This window comes from Copadichromis virginalis, linkage group LG20, assembly GCF_057382275.1.
Source record: "Copadichromis virginalis isolate Kocher_CV1m ecotype Utaka linkage group LG20, C_Virginalis_male_GT1.1, whole genome shotgun sequence".
Classification (NCBI taxonomy): domain Eukaryota; kingdom Metazoa; phylum Chordata; class Actinopteri; order Cichliformes; family Cichlidae; genus Copadichromis; species Copadichromis virginalis.
In genome coordinates, this window is record NC_140637.1 from 7,714,150 (window position 1) to 7,731,156 (window position 17,007).

The window sequence follows — 17,007 nt, forward strand, 5'->3', positions numbered from 1 at the left end:
GGTTACTATATGGCTCCTTTGTCAATAGTATGAATATGAGCTTGCAATAGCCTCTGTTCTTGTGCATAAATACTCCAAATGATTTTAAGTACACTATCCTTACAGTAATTTTATCTACTCACAGACTGTCCATGTTCTCTGTCAGTGCAGGAAATACCAGCTGTGTCAGGGTCAGTCAGCTCCAAATGTTGATGTTATTGTATAGCATCTACATAAAGCTTCTCTGGTTGGACGGCAGCCAACATGTCCGTTGAAGATGAATCATTGAAGTCCCGTTCTGGGAGTCAGGAAACTCGAGACAGTGGTACATGATAGAATTTTTAATGGAGTAATGGATTTAAATTCATGATGTCAATGTGTTTTTACTTTGATTGACCACGTTAAATGTTTATTTAGCAAAAATATGAGTCATACCCACAGATTATAAGCGCAGACAGGTCACTTTCTTATAGTGCAATCGTCTGCAGGGAAACCTTGAGTCTTTGCATTCATATTTTTGACACACACCATCTAAACTTGCAGATCAAGTAGACGGGGATCCACTAGGGAATCCTGTTACACTGCAGGAAGTGCTCAAGAAAGGATCAAGGAACACGGCAAAAATCAGGTTGTAGACTTTGACTCCAAACTGCCCAGGTGACATCTAATCAAGCATCTGTGGGAAGCCTCTGAACTATCAGCCAGAAAACCAGGGTTAGATCATCATGTTGGAACAATCATATCACTTCTTTTTTTACCCTTTTAGGCTCATTTAAATCACCTTTTGCAATGTTAACTGAATTTTAAAAGGTTTCTGCAGAAAACCAAAGTGAATTTTAATTGTAAACCGTAACTGTGGGTGCTTATAGGAGCTTGCATTAATGGAGGGGAAGTCTTATTCAAGACAGCCACTGGAGCAGCATGTCAGAGTCAGACTGACAGCAGCTGGCACGGTGAGCTCCGGGAGGGGGATGAGATACTGAAGTGACATTTGCAGGCAAAAAAAACAAGCCCTATTTAAATGTAGTTGGACTTTAAAATGATAAAGAAGTACATGAACATGTAATGATTATGTGAAACTTCTATTTACAATAATCCATCAGATCCCATATTTTTAGATTCATTTAATGATTTCAGTCATTACGTGTCTCTAAATCAGCAGGTTTAAAGCTGGAGTCACCTTCATGTTTGCATGTGTGTTTACAGTTTAAAAAAAAAACGCCATGACTGACGAGAGAGAAGGCAGGAGGAGAGATGGAGGAGCAAGAAAGCATCCCAGACTCACTGTAACCCGGTTTACATCATCCGTAACTATGCCAACAAGACACTCTGCTGACAGGCTATTACATATATCGCAACCATGAAGACCTCTTTGAACTTTGAACTGGCAGGGAAGTGGATAATTTCACTGAGGATCTGTCTGCAATACAACAAGTTTTACACAGAAGCAATAACATAACTGATATTGGCCATCCATTAAGAAAAATAATACCTTTTGGGCATCTGTCACAGCTCCAACTCCAGGTCATTATTTTTTCCTCCCCTTTACAACAGGACTGTGACATGTGCTCTGAGCTGCCTGGCGTTCCTGCTGACCTACAACACTGGAGCTCACAAATAAATCCTCCTAATTGGACACTGGCCAACTTGGTGGCATAAACAGGGTGCAAGACAGAGCAGGCTTGTTTAAGAATACACAAGATCTGCATGGTGTACCTACAGTATCAGCAGCAGTGCTTGACTTGTGCATCACAGCTGTGTGTAGGGTGTACAATAACTGCATCACAGCAGCGAGAAGAATAAGGCCACTGGAGATCCTGACCTCAGAAAACGGTTAGGATTAAAGAGTTTTTTGCATTTTTTAGAATCTCAACTTAGTCAGACATTATTCACCTGCTGTGAATGCTGTGCACTGAATGGTAAGGAGAAGGTAGAGAACATCTGCTGGGTTTTTTCCCCTCAAAATCATTAGGAAAGCCTGGCTGGACTGCAGCGTAGCCATAGAAATAAATCCTGGTTACTAATTTTCACACATAAAAGATTGCCTTGTTTTTGCCCTTTAATCCCTCTAGTTACATTTGAGCCAATTAACCTGCAGTCACTGGCCTGTGTTGGCTCCGATTAGCCAAGTGCAGCCCTGCTGTGGAAACCGGGGGCTATTTTATGAGTGGGGTCGCCACACAGTTGTTTTGGGAAAAGCAGAACGTTCTGAACCTTGAGCACAGTTTAACGCCACATGATGCTATTAGACTTCAGAGGACTGAGAAACAATGCAATGCACACACCCTCCAAGGCAACTCACGGTGTGTCAGACAAGATTCAAAATTTTCAGATGAGTGTGGAGGTATAGATGTATACTCTGTCAACAGCAGACCAGATTCACCTGCTGTCCAACGACTCCATGAGAATAAAGTCCAATCAGTTTTAGCATTAAAGGAAGAATGCTAAAACTGTGGTAAGAATATGTCTCCTTCAGTCTGGCTGATAAGTCGACTTACATAAACTATTAGTACAAAACACTAAATACTGCTTGTAACTGAATAATAGTGAAGCCAGAGTAAGATTTTGTGTTCATTTGTGCCATCTAGTGGTAGAACGATATACTGCAGCACACAATTTTATTTATTTATTTATTTTTGCATTTAAAGAGCCCATCTACTTTTACCCAAAAATATTTTATTACATTGCTCTGGTGGCATTTAGAACAGAATAACTTTATTCTCCACATTAGCAGAAAATTGTGTGTGAGTCATCAAGTCATAAATCAATTCATAAAAAAAATACTGGCAGCACTCAGCCCACAGTCACACAAATGCATACATAAAACTTCAGTACAAATACATCACAGAGTCTTATAACTCAGTATGCTAATTGCTTTTGGCACAAATGATCCCTTATGCACCTTTTGCCTACCTAAAGGCGCCCTGTGAAGTCTTCCTGAGGGCATTAGTTCAAAATAAGAATGTTATGTGGTCTCATGCTCTCTAATCACTTTAACACCCACAACAGTAATTACATGTTCCAGGGTCAAATTACTGGTCAGATTTTCTGTAATCTGTGACTTAGAGCTCAAAAAGGATTCCTCTGATAAAAACCTACAGGACAAAGAATTAAAGCTGGCATGAAAGAAAGTTTCTTTTCCCTAACTTTAGTGAAAACAAAGGCTAGCTGCATGTATAAATAGCACTAGAGGTGTTTGAGGGAATGTGTGTGAGCATTCAGCAAACTGAACATTTAACTAGAAAACAGGAAAAGAAAGGAGAGAAGAAGAAGGGACAGAAGACACGAAATATCAGATTTCTTTGACAATCAAAAGACAGACAACGGTCTCCAAGAGGGGAAATGTTTTTGTTTTGTTTTTTAAAAACACAGACATACAAAATAAAATTATATTTACACAATAATACAAAAAAATACTCTTGGCCTTTAACAACATTCATTTGATCCCTGTTCAATATGAACTCTTGTGATTTCACCAAGAACAGCAGTGTACAATACTCCTGATTCAGTTACAGTTATGCATTTCCCGTCTCTCTCAAGCTCATTTTAGGGTTTTTTTCCCAGCGCCTGGAATTCAAAGACCAAAGCGTTCAGCAGGAGTGACAGCAGCTTTCTGGCGGTTGTTGAAAAAGCACGATCCGAGTCGAGCTGAACGAAAGAGGACAAAGTGAAACCCTTCACTTCATCCTGAAATCATTCCTGAACTTCGGACACGTCGGGGGGTGATATCAGAGAGCTTTGCTTCACGTGGTAACCATGGTAACATCAGCAACAGCACTAGTAGAGGAGGAGGGGGTCGGATCTGTCGTAACCATGGTGATGGCAGCAGGACCTTCTGTAGATGCTTGCATTGTAACGGGTGGCTCAGCAGGGCGAGCGGGTTTAGCGATCTTCATGGGAACGAAAGCGTTGGAGGCGCAGTGCTCGCTCAGATACTCGCCTCCTTTCTCCTCGTAGTCCTGTCTGCTGATCCATCCCTCCGACACTGCTCCAGGAGGGTGCTCCAACGCCCAGCCTCGTGCTCCATGCCAGGCATCCAAGGCCGGACAAGACGCCATGGTCACCTATGAAGAAGTTTTAGGTTACCTTCAGATGATCTCAACACTAATCAAAACATCTGAAAGGACCGGAAAGTTTAGCTGGAGTCATTTATCCCATAACGGTTCCCATAACTCACTTCTTTATTTTGAAACAAGCTCTGTTGCTTCATATCTAACTATATGCACTATTTACATGGCTGGCTACTCACTGGACACTTTATTAGGTACACCTTGCTAGTACTGGGTTGGATTCGTTTTCCCCTTTAGAGCTGCCTTAATTCTTCAACCAAGTGCTGGAAACATTCCTCAGGACAGTTTGGTCCATAATGACATGATTTGTCGGCTGTGGGGGCGTTCACTGGATATGTTTTATTTTTCAGACCATTCTCTGTAAACTCTAGTGATGGCTGGGTGGGACAATCTTCAAAATCACTTAAACTTTTTTTCTCCATTCTAATTCTAGGTTTGAACTTCAGTGCCTGCATGCACCGAGTAGCTGCCATGTGATTGGCTGATTAGATATTTGCACTAACAAGCAGTTGAACAGGTGTACCTAACAAAGTGTATGGTGAGTGTACATTAGATCATTTATATTTATGTCACATCCCATGTTGAACTTTAGAAAAATATTTGAGCTGATGACTTTAAAGCAGGAGTGTTGAACTCCAGGCCTCGAGGGCCGGTCTCCTGCAGGTTTTAGATATCACCCTGGGTCAACACACCTGAATCAAGTGATTAGTTCATTACCAGGCCTCTGGAGAACTTCAAGACATATTGAGGAGGTAATTTAGCCATTTAAATCAGCTGTGTTGGATCAAGGACACATCTAAAGCCTGCAGGACACCGGCCCTCGAGGCCTGGAGTTCGACACCTGTGCTTTAAAGAGACGATACAACCTTTTTGTGGCGTTTTGCATTCCGTTACTATGTTCAAGATTTTTTCCAGAGAAAACACAAAAGCTTAAAGTCCAGGGTTTTACGTCCACCTGAAAGCTCTTGTTTTCTGTTTTTTGTGGTTACTGTTTGAACTATATTAGATTTTTTTGTCCTTATCAAAAAAAGATTTCAGATTTTTTGACAAAGTAAACATAACAGCGTTTTAGGAGAGCACAGGCTGTACCTTGAATTGTGACTGGAAGGGTCTCATGGCCAGCAGTTCTCGCTCTACCCTCTCTTTCATCCCAGGATACTGCATGTTCCCTCCGGTCAGAAATACATTGCTCACTAGCGCCTCCTGCTGCTCTGGAGTGTACCTATTTGTGATTAAAGCATCAAAGTTCACATCATTAACAAAAAAATAAATACCATCAGTAAAAAACTAATAAAAAAATAATAATAAAAGAATGTTTATATAACATAGCATTTTCTGGCTCCTTGTAATAACTTCATCAGGATGAGGTTATGTGTTTATACAACTTCTCTGCATATTCGTGCTTTTGTGTACAACCGTTACATCCCATCATTACCTGGCCAAAACATATTGCAGAGTCTCCATCAGTCCCATCTGCTCCTCTCCAGTCAGCGAAGGCTGGAACAAAATCTCTGGACACCGCAGACGCTCCGTCCCCACAAAGAGCTGGTGGTACTCCGCCATGTTAAACACGGGCTGGAGGAGGAGGAGCGGGGAAAAAAAAGTTCTCCTTCATTAACGTGAAGTTATGACAGTACTGACACCACCACATGTTTCAAATGTTGCAATAGCAAAGTTATGCTCAAAAACTACTGGAAGTTTTTCTACACATTTTGCCACACATGACCGCAGCAGGTATTTCCCTGCACAGCATTAATGAGGCTCTACATGTCTCTGAGACATTCAGGTATCCTGTGCCATTACCTGAACCACATTAGCAGGTTTTTCTGGCAGCGAGTCCTCGGGGAAGTCAGAATCCATCAGTGCCACTCCATCTGTCTCGTCCATCGGCTGTTCCAGCTCTGACACCTGACAGAGAGCCACAGAACAGCCTCAGGCTTTGTGTCAGGAGCACTACATCCACCGCAGCAATCAAGCATAGATGCTGTAGAGCCTCGCAGCACAGTCGTGATAATGACATTTACACCTAATTAATTATTGGATCATTTCAATTTCACTTGTGCTCTGTAGTCATTTTCACTGTAATTTGACAACTTGAGCTCTTATTATTTAGATAACCATCTCATTATAGATACAGTGCTAACACTGTCATATGCTCAGCATTCTTCTATTAACTGTTTTCTACCAAAAAGCAGTTGCAGATTTGTTTATCCAAATACTGATTCAGACACAGAGCCTGGAAATGTGGGCACAGCACATGCAAAAACAAGTCAGTACAACCGAATTCTATTTTTTAAACTTGATGGCAGAACACCTACCTCCGCCTTTCCCTCTGCTCCATCACTGTGCAGCAGCTTCTGTCTACCCTGCTCTACAGCGAGCTGCAATTTGTTGATGTACGACTGCAGCTCCTCGGCTGAATCCATGTTAAGCTCCACCAGACTCTTGTGAAACTGATCCAGCAGGCCGTCCTCCAGCAGCTCCTACACACACACACACACACACACACACACACACACACACACACACATTACTCTATGATCAGTAGGTGAAATACTGTTTTATGTGTTTATTACCGAGTGCCAATTTCCATCTTGTCTTCCGTCCTCAGCTGGAACAATCAATCAATCGTCTTTGACTCGCAGTGTAACTGCCAACATCTAAATTATGCATTTCTTTTCTGCGACTCTCTTTGGCTCTTGCTTGGTCACCCATAGTGTTGCAAATGATTCCCGCAATCCCAGTGGAAGCGCATTAAATTAATTAAATTTTATCTGCCAATCAGGTGCTATGTTAGAAATCATGTTGTTTGTCAACACTGCACTACCGTTACAACTACTATAAGTATGCATGCATGTACCGGCCTAAAAACAAGATCCAAACCTCCTGATGACAGTTCCATTGAAATATAGAAAGGTAGGCGTTTAAAAAAATGGAAAAAGATGAGAGAAACAAACAGGCTGACTGATAAGACAGGAATCCGCCATCAGAGAGACAACTCTTGTGCTTGTGAACTTTAAAAGGTCCAATAAGGTCCTTGCCTGTACTGCTAAGAGTCTGTCCAGCCTCTCTTGGTCCTGCTGCAGCTTCTCCTCTCGGCGGCGAGCATTAATCTCTTGAAGTCGTCGAAGTTGCTGAGCTCGTCTCTCTTGCCGCTCCTCTACACTCACACAGCCGCCCGGCACCTTACTCGAAAACGGAAGCTGCATACGGTGAACTTCCCGCTCATAAAACTCTGGGCTGCGCCACTTTTCCAGCTCTGCGGAAAACACAGCATAGAGGAAATGCAAAGTCAAGGGGAGGAGAGAGCACATGCATGCACCTCTGTGCTGACTCCTCACTCCTTTTATTCACAGTCATCTGTTTCTCTAGTAGTTCTGAGGAGGAACTCACTGTGTGCAATCTACCGATGTTACTAAAATATTCTTCAGCTATCATAAATCTAAAGCATTTAATTGCTGTCCCATAAAAAAACAAATGCGTAGTTACATGTCCATGGATATATTTGTACCTTCATGATAATCCACAGCAGTGTAGCTGTGCTCATGCAGCAGCTCCTCCATGCGGCTGAGTGTGATGGCAGCAAGGTGACCTGGGTATTTCAGCTGCAGGAGGCGCTGCAGGTAGGACGCTGCCTGACTCCCAGCCACATTCACACGCTTACAATTCACAGCATCCAACCTCGAACAAAAACCAGATAAGAACTAAAACTACGGTGTGTGATAAAAATCAGGAAAACAGAGCAAACGGTAAAAGCTGTATATAAATCATTCGTTTGTGCATGTTGATCCTCACCTGCCATTAATAACCGGCAGGATGTGTGAGCAGTGGTAACCTGAGGACAGAATGATTCCCGTGTGTGGTGACTGGAGCTTCCTTTGATTGTTATTGTGGTAGAAACTGTACAAGGAATCCACACCATAGGAGACGTATGGGACGCTGTAGCACTCAAAAAGCAGCTCTGACATCATCTGGCGGCAGTGCAGTGGGTTGCAGGGCGCCTCTGTCAGCACAATGGGGTGATCCACACTACCCTGCAAAAATAATAATAATAATAATAATAATAAAGTGGTGTTGATGTATTGTCTGGGTGTCCAGGTGACTTACATGACTATAAACAGCTAGCAGAAAATATCCCGGGAGTTAAGTTGTTCAATTAATCCTGAACTCCAGATACAAAACCTTCAAACCGACCAACGTTTCACTTACAAATGACTGATTTAACTTCCGCTCACCTCTGACGTGATGCCCAGGTGTGTAAACACATAGTCGAAGATGAGCTCTTGGATTTCAAAGTTGACCACCACGTTTCGGTCAAACTGGCTCTTCAGCAGCCACCGCAGCGGCTCCAAATTGGGGATGTCGTTACCGATCTGGGTCTCACTGCGGGCAGCGCCTCTGCTTCGCGCCGCCACAGACTTGAACAGGAGCCGCGGAGGGTCGAGCTCGGCCCCCGGAGCCGCCCAGCCGGCCCGGGTCTGGAAGGAGCCGTTATCTATCACTATAGGAGAGGGTGTATGGGTCAGATACTGTACGGGGAGCTCAAGAATTGGATCAGGGGAGGCTTTCCAGTCCTGGAACGAGAAAATCTGACACACCGGTCCTTCTTTGGAAGCCATTTTGAAAATGTGTAACTGCAAAATACAGCCGACTGGAGGCTCGGTGTCGCAGATTTACAGTTCCTGACAGATTTTTAAATCACTTTTATCATATAACCTTGATGTGTGTGATTTTAGCAATACGAACTGGAAACAAACATTGATTAAAACACACACACACACGCACACTATACATGACAAATCCGAATGGAGAAAAGCACAAGCATAAGACTAATATTCCAGCTAAGTGATTCCCTAAATATGAGACGACCCCCCTGGTGGGCTAGCAAGGTACTGCAGGTGGGCCCCATTTATGTACAGTTACATTCCATCTATCCATTGTATTTATATACAAAGTTAATTAAATCTGAGAATAGGCCGTGGTTAGTTTGCGATATTACTCTTTACTCTTATTTACTGCTCTTGTTTTGAAGTTCGTGTCCCAGTGGCAGGTGGGTCACACTTTAGCCTTAAAACTGTGTATATGACTGGGTAGTATGAGCAATTTATAGCCAAAACCCTATATTAGTTATATATTTTGAATAAAATGTTCAAGTAAATTCATCACGTTTTCTTGTATTTCTTTTTAGAGTGAAGATTTAAGATTGGGTGAGCCCCAGCACTCTTAACTTTGAAAATGGCTGGTCTAGCTAATTTAAACAAAATACAATTAAAACATTTAAATTATTTTTAATTCCTGATCACCAATTTATTTTTGAAATGCAGTTATTTTATCTACAAAAAAGACCCCGTATAGAGTTTCAGAGAGCTGTATGGTAAACACCAAGACCCATCACATCTGTGTAGGTTCTCAGTTCCAGGTCACAGTAATCTAAGGAGCTTGGAAAGAAACTGGACTTCTTTGAGTTTCTTGAAGAATTTTCACCTCTCATCCAAACAGCTTCTTCAGCTCTAAGAACAAATAATGGAGATTCCCAGGTATTTAAGCCCTAGTGGGAGTTGTCCCTTAAGATGGTCATTGACCCACTATTGACCATGTGCCTCATGACATGAGCCAAGGTGTGAAAAGGGGTGTGGATCATTATCAGCAGAGGTTTCGGGTGAGACCTTGCCTCACCCTATCATGTGACTTCCTTCCTTCCTTTTTGAAATCCTTTAAAGTGACCTCGCAAGAACTGCTGATGAACTTCTTGGTAGTATTTAGAGTGATCTATGCTCTACATCTGCTACTTCAGTTATTAGCAAAGGACTGAATAACACTGTATTCATTTAGAGTACAGAAGTCTGGAGCTGGTCAACTGTTCCCTAACTTAGAAACTCAAGAGTCTGGATAACTGTATCAGAGCACAGTGTCTAGTTTTGTTTTGGGCTGTTGTTTTATATCATTTTTTGATGCAATAACTGGACTACAAGAAATTTCTGATAGTCATTGTTTGGAATATAAACGTTAACAACAACAGAACCAGGACAGTGGTATATGTACAATTTAGAATTTTACAGTTTTAACAGTTTACAGTTTGATTAATCAAATCTGCAACTGAGATATTCAAAAGTACATATCATGTCTTTAGCATTTTATATTCTTTTTGAGAGAATTATTTTAATATTTCTTGAATATAATAGTGCAGTGCGTTTTTGGTGAAGGCCAAGAAAATGCTGTTGAACTGAACGAATCTACTTAAGCTTTTAAATTTAGCAGTACCGAATGCAACTGAGGCAATCTTTTGCATTATTTTTTAAGTTCTGCTAACGTTTTCGGGTTTAGACTGCACACTTTTGCTCTCTGTGTTGCATTTTTAACTTTATGTCTACTGTGTCCTCCAATCCCTCTTGGGTCCACACACTCTACAGGTCTTCTCTTCTGTTACTATTAGATCTATTAGCCATTTCTTGTATGTCATCCCGCGTTTGCTCTCTCCCCACCCTCCTGTCTCCTGTCAGCACTGTCCTGTCCAATAAAGCCAAAAGGGATCATGTTCTGAAACGTTTCATCATCTTCCAAAACGTCCTGTCTTCTAATGTAACCGATGCTCCCTGAACGGAGAGTCTTTTTGACCTCATCATTGATAATAATCCGCATATGTAAAGCTGTATTTGTTATGTCCCATCCCTAATTTCCAGCTGGGAATGAGAAATGGGCAAGGGCGTAGATTTGGCATGGACGGAAGGGATATGTCCTCACCAATATCCGGCGATTATTGAATTGTCCCCACCAATAATTTGATCTCTTCGAGTAAAGAAAAACAAGCCAGACAGAAAGAAAAAAACGATCTGTCAACGTCTCATTCACCCAGCGGTGCAGAAAGAGTTAAATTACGTCCTCCACTGGAGTCCTACCGCATGTGACAAATATGGCCAATGTGATTGGCTGTGCCTTTCAGGGAGCTCTGTTTAGTTTTAGCAGCGCCAAGCCTGCGCTGCGAGAACCTGGAGGAAGAGAGGAGGATGGCAGCAAAAAGGAAGAACCTGGGTATAAGAAAGTTATTTTCAAAGAAACCTGTAAGTCACTTAAAGTCAAGTTCACTCATAAAATGTGTCCGTCATAATAACGTTACAGGCTATGCTAGGGTTTGGCCCACATCAGTCTAAAATTGTATGTAACCATGAATAACGTGTTTTGGAAACTAACTGCACAACATGCAGCACTATTAGTTCTCTCAGTCTCATTTCTAATTTTGATTGAAACTGTCTGGGAAAACGGCAGCCTCGAGCAAGCCAGGATATTAGTTTACAGAGGCTGTTAAAATTATATGTCTAATGTTAAAATGTTGGTGACACAATAATTTCCTCCTAGTGGTACTGATATATTCATATTTTTGAGACAAAATATCATGAGGTAGTCAAATATTCCACCTTGTAGTGCAGCTTGCACAAATTGTTTTAAAAATGCACTCACCGTACAAACATTACTGATGAGTCAAGATCTGCACAAATTGACAGAAACACTGAAGCAGCTACACATTTTACTCTTATTGTCATGTATGTCCTATTTGTCAGGTGAATCAATGTGTTATTTTATCAGGTGGCAGTATGTCCTAGTGCAGTCAGAGGGGAAGAGCCAGGGCCAAAGGTGAGGCACATCAAGCACATAATAATAATTTTAATCTGAGGATAAAACGCATGTTCTGAGACTGAGAGCACTGAAGCTAAAGAAGCTTCAGTGCTCTCAGAAGACTAAAAGCATGGCTAAAGTTAACAATGACTCAAATGAGATTAAACAATGCTGCTGTATGCCATGTCCACCAGGAGAGACTGAACAGTATAGATGTAAAACAAGTATGCCAGCAGTTTATCTCAGTTAACGAGAGGAGCAGGCATGTGTTTGCCTCCTTCACATAGTGGACATTGAGTTGTTGTGTGGGGCACCAGTAGTCCATGTCTGTTGCTGTAACAGTAGTTCATGTTCAGAATAAAAAATCCCAGCTCACTGATTTGATCGGGGCAATAGTGTGGCTAAAATGTTGCGTAATTCTGCTGAGAGACCTGGTGGTTTTATGGACAAAAACCAGCAGGTCATTCAGTGTTCCCTTAGTGCTAATGTGTAAGAGATGTTGGTGCAGTATAACTGAAGTAATGTTGTTAAGTTCTTAAAGTCATATTCTTTTATTGTCATGACTCTATTTATTTATTTATTTTTACCTGATTTATATGGAATATGGCTGAAATAAACTAAAATCTAAATTACTTAGTCATTTGTTTAATAGTAATTCAACATTATATATTCACATATAAATGTTTATATAAATTATATAAATATAAATTAAATGGTTTAAAAGCATGTAGAGTAGCATATGTACGCAAGTATATTCTCCTTTTTTTATCAAGGGGGGGGGGGAGAAACAGGACAGGGTTCGGTGGTTGAATCATCCGTTCCCAACAATGCCAAAACCAAATCTACGCCCTTGGAAATGGGTCCCGAAAAACAGAGGGTAAAATGTGTGGGAATGTGGTAGCAGACAATCGTAGATGTTTAAAATGTTCTAATGTTGGAAACTTGTGCTGGAACGCAGGGGCAGAAAGAGACGCACATTACCACGATTTGTATCCACATTTATAGAAAAAGTGACATAAATATACCTGCCTTTCACCACTAGAGGTCGTATGTCACCGTGTGAGGGTAATTTATGTGCTCATATTTTCATTCATAGTTCATATTTGAGTTATTATAGCCAGATTCTCGGATTAGATCTGTTATTAAACATACAGATTTTTTTTGGTAAGTCTATATCTTCAATCTCGTAATACAAGAATATTAACTCCTCTCTAGAATAATATAATTGCCTTTCACAAGATTTTTCCCTCTAGTCTGAAGCTCTGGCTCTAACCACTGGAGCCATTTCAGTCTGTGTGCAAACTAAAATGCATGTTACAATTGTTGTTTTGTTTTATTTTTTACACACGCAGTATAAGCTGAAGCCATTCAATCTGTTATTTCACCAGTAAAATTCCTGGATTGTTTCCGTCTGCCATCCTGTTACTCTCAGCTGACCAGGCAAAGCCTCAGCTGGATATGTGGGGCACCTGCACATGAGAGCTACTGTACGTCCCAGTCGGCTTCCATTCAGATCAGCCATCCGCTGCATTATCTTAATGGAAATGGAACCCACTGTGGCAAAAAATGAGACACGAGATGCAAAAAAAGATGTTATGTCAAGTATTAAAATGGAAGAATCGTTTCTTTATCTTCATCTTTTCTTCTTGCAGTTTCTTATTCTTTGTTTTTATAACCATTATGCCCACCATGTGCAAATGTACACTTCATCTACTTCACATCCTGTGAAACTGAAACACAGCGAATGCACACAAAAGGCAAACACACTCAGTTAAACCATTAAAATACTGAAGACTGAAATACAGGACTGAAGGGCCAGTATTGTGCAAATCCAGCAAAGGAGCTCTGCTGATTATTATTATTATTATTATTATTATTATTATTATTATTATGATTATGATACACTTTTTATTTAGCTTTTCTCTCAAATAAACGGACACTTATACAGATAATCAGATAACATGTTTTTTGGGGGCAGCATTATTTCCTGGATAGCAGAGACACGTTGGGGAGGAAGATAAAGGTGTGTGTGTGTGTGTGTGTGTGTGTGTGTGTGTGTGTGTGTGTGTGTGTGTGTGTGTGTGTGTGTGTGTGAGAGAGAGAGAGAGGTGGGGGGGGGGGGGGTTACAGTATGATGGCGTGTCACTAAAGCACGAGCACAGTTCACTGCTCAGGCACAAAGCTCTAAGTGACTGCCGCCCCCTTCCTCCTGATGCTAATAAGCAGATCTGGGTCACATCACCCTCTCAGACACACACACACACACATGACTACATACCACTGGTAAGACACAAACACACACAACACACACAACCGCATCCATACTATCCACACACAGAGAAAAATTCATCCCCTTCCTACATTCTGTCCTTTCAAAAACACACACACACACACACACACACACACACACACACACACACACACACACACACACACACAGGCGTCCATTCCTCCTAGGAGGCGAGACGTGACTTTGTGCTGCTGTCTGTGCACAGCGCTTGCAGCTTTATGCTTGTTGTGCTTGTCATCCAGGCAGCAGTGATGAGGAGGGGGCAACTGATAGGCTACAAGCACTATGGGAGTGCCACGCGTGATGCCAGGCAGCCTCCATTTTGTGGAAGAATGAACAGACAGTCCCCACTGAAAGAGAGGGGGCGTGTTATAAAGGTCCTGTTTCATTAAAAATGTTTATGAATACATCGGTGATTTATCAGCGACGATAAGTCTCACTATGATGAGATGCAGTTAGTCAGTGGGTAGTGGGTAATGGGCAGGGCTTCACCTCCTTACAGCAGGACGTGACTACAGTTTCTCCTTCAGAATATTTTTGTTTTTTTTCCCCCGCACACAGTTTTGGGAGGAAAAACATCCGTCAGTGTGGATTAAGTGTGTGACCGTGAGTCACAGCATTCTGAACTCATTTTAATTCCGTTGTCATGGCAACACAGAACTTTCTTTTGGCCCACATCAGCACGGAATTAGGAGACATCCCTCCTTTTATCGCTTTTCTTTTTGTAATTGAGGAGGCAGCTTTAACCATCCTTGGTCGTTTGTTTAGGTTTGTGTCATTTATGGCAGGAGCACAATTAAGAAGCCTGCAGCAGTGCCAAAGCCAATAAGTGCATTTTTCCTCATTTGTTTTTTCTTTTTTTTCTTTTTTCTCTTTTCTTTTCTTTTTTAAATTCGAGTGTTACTCGCTGAAAACCGTCATTTTACAGACCTGTTTAACTGATCATTTGATCACACACACACATTTTCAGTGATTTCCAATGAACCCCTAGTTGGATGGTTTATAATCCATACTACAGAATGTAGTATATACATTTTAAATTACTACAGTATTTAAAAATGTTCGTTTGCACTGGTTTGGACAGAGTCATGTGTCTTCGCGTATTTTGAGATCAAATCAAATGTAATGTAACTAGATTTCTGATTGAAAACTCGGTTTAAGGTTGGGATAAGATTCGGCTGAGGATAAGGTTTGGGAAAGAATTACTGCGATTAGAGCAAATCAGATAATACTGTCAGTAACTGCTGCGTTTGTGGTAGTGTTAAGAAACGAAGAAAGCAGGAAGAGAGACCAGTTTATGTAACGACTCTGACTCTGAACACTTCTGATATAGCAGAGGCACGCTGCAACCTCTGTGACTCTCCTCTGCGCCCTGTCACGTCTGCGCATTCAAGCACACACGCTGAGACGCATACACAGTAAACTGCACTCCTTTGTCTCTCTGTCTCTCTCTCTCATCACATACCAAAACACACACACACACACACACACACAGGGTTTGTCACTACCGCTCTCTTCAGTGCCTGGCCCTGTAAGCCTAGCAGATCTTTTTGGGCCACAGAGTGATGAATGTGTTTGTGCACCTGTCACTATCCATGCATCAGATATGTGTGTATGAGAGAGAGAGACTGTGAAAAAAGGTATTTCTAAAATTTTAATTTGTTATTGGTTATTTCATCCGCTGGGTATTTAAGAAAAATAATACACGTTTGGGCCTTCCAGCCATACAGGTGTTCTCACTAGCCTGGCTAATCCAACTTCTCATCCGGTTGAGCAAAGCTGTAGAAGGACGTGCTCATTCACAAACCCCGCCCTGAAAAGCACCTGTCCATTCACAGCCACCAGAATTAGTCACGATAGGCCCATCCAACTTTGTATTTCCACACAGGCCAAAATATTCAATTCAATTCAATTTTATTTATATAGCGCCAAATCACAACATAAGTCGCCTCAAGGCGCTTCATAGATACACAAATAGTGTGGTCGAATAACTGCAGCAAACTCTGTTCTTTCAGACGAATCTGCCAGTGTGTCATTGTAGAATAAAAACCTTGATATAAGCATGAGTGAGTTGCTGGGGTTTAAGTGAGGTGTGTAACAAAATCAAGTAGTAATGAATGTAATTTTTAGTGGAGCCATGTGCAGAAATTACAGTCATAGAAGGGAACAAGATCCGACTTTTGGGGGGGACAAAAAAAACCCAAAAACACAAACAGTGAAACTGTATTTTTCGCCTCCATTGCTGCAAATCATCATTGTGAGCAATGAAATCCACAATGTTACAAAGTAAAATAAAATGCACTGCCTCACAGTGGTTTGATCCACTGCCTACATTCCCTCACTCCTCTACTTACCCGAGGTGGACTCGAAACAACATGTGAGACACTGGATTTACAATAAAATATATTTACAGTCACATATTAATAATATTCATGATTTTTTTGTGTTTATTTCTGATTTTTCCCCCTCAATTTTATGATTTCTATTTAACTAATCAGTGCATCGGTGTTGCTTGATATGGATTTATGCAGCTGCATATAAAAATGTCTGTTTGTTTCTCAACAGTGCAGCTTTAATTTATACATTAATGAAGGGAAAGGTTCGATTTAAGCCTTCAGACAGAAAAAAAAAAAAACCCGACCGGTGCTGAAACAAAAACTCTTTTCTCCGAAATCTCAAAGCACACGCGCGCACACCCTGTCCAATTACTGTGGCCATGGCAACTATCAGAGATTATTGCTCCCAGTCAGCACTGCACGGCTGTTAGACGGGGCTGTGAGCCTCTCCTATTTCAGGCCTACACACACACACACACACACACACACACACGGAGTCTGAATTAATCCTTCTCTTTGTAGCCTGGAAGCTAAACTGCTCGCCCCAGAAGCCAGTGCTAAAGTAGCTCAGTTTGAAAGAAAAAAAAAGTCAAACTGAAAATCGATTTATTTTCTTCAAGGGGAAGCGAAATATAAATCTATTCTGTTCGACAGGATTTAATCCGGGCTTTTATTTTATCACTTTTATTTCCCTTTTTAATCTGTTTCACTGTTACTGATA

At 41.3% G+C, this 17,007-nt stretch overlaps 1 protein-coding gene across 1 annotated transcript; it reads right to left on the minus strand.

Moving 5' to 3' along the window:
- Positions 1-3,308: 3,308 nt before the first annotated feature.
- On the minus strand, positions 3,309-8,784 carry actr5 (actin related protein 5). Its single transcript, XM_085444360.1, has 9 exons — positions 8,285-8,784; positions 7,845-8,083; positions 7,561-7,730; positions 7,091-7,308; positions 6,368-6,532; positions 5,853-5,957; positions 5,485-5,624; positions 5,139-5,271; positions 3,309-4,043 (listed from the first exon to the last, which is right to left on the minus strand). The coding sequence occupies exons 1-9, from the start codon at positions 8,666-8,668 to the stop codon at positions 3,723-3,725; spliced, it is 1,875 nt and encodes a 624-aa protein (XP_085300486.1). The 5' UTR covers positions 8,669-8,784; the 3' UTR covers positions 3,309-3,722.
- Between the last annotated feature and the right edge of the window lie 8,223 nt (positions 8,785-17,007).

What these genes read in the sequence shown, in the direction of transcription:
- actr5 (XM_085444360.1), bottom strand. Translation starts at nt 8,668, where the DNA reads ATGGCTTCCAAAGAAGGACCGGTGTGTCAGATTTTCTCGTTCCAGGAC. An exon ending in CTGCCGGTTATTAATGGCAG is followed by an intron (nt 7,731 to 7,844) that starts GTGAGGATCAAC and finishes TTTTTGTTCGAG; the next exon opens with GTTGGATGCTGTGAATTGTA. An exon ending in CCTTCCAGTCACAATTCAAG is followed by an intron (nt 4,044 to 5,138) that starts GTACAGCCTGTG and finishes ACTTCTTCATAG; the next exon opens with GTGACCATGGCGTCTTGTCC.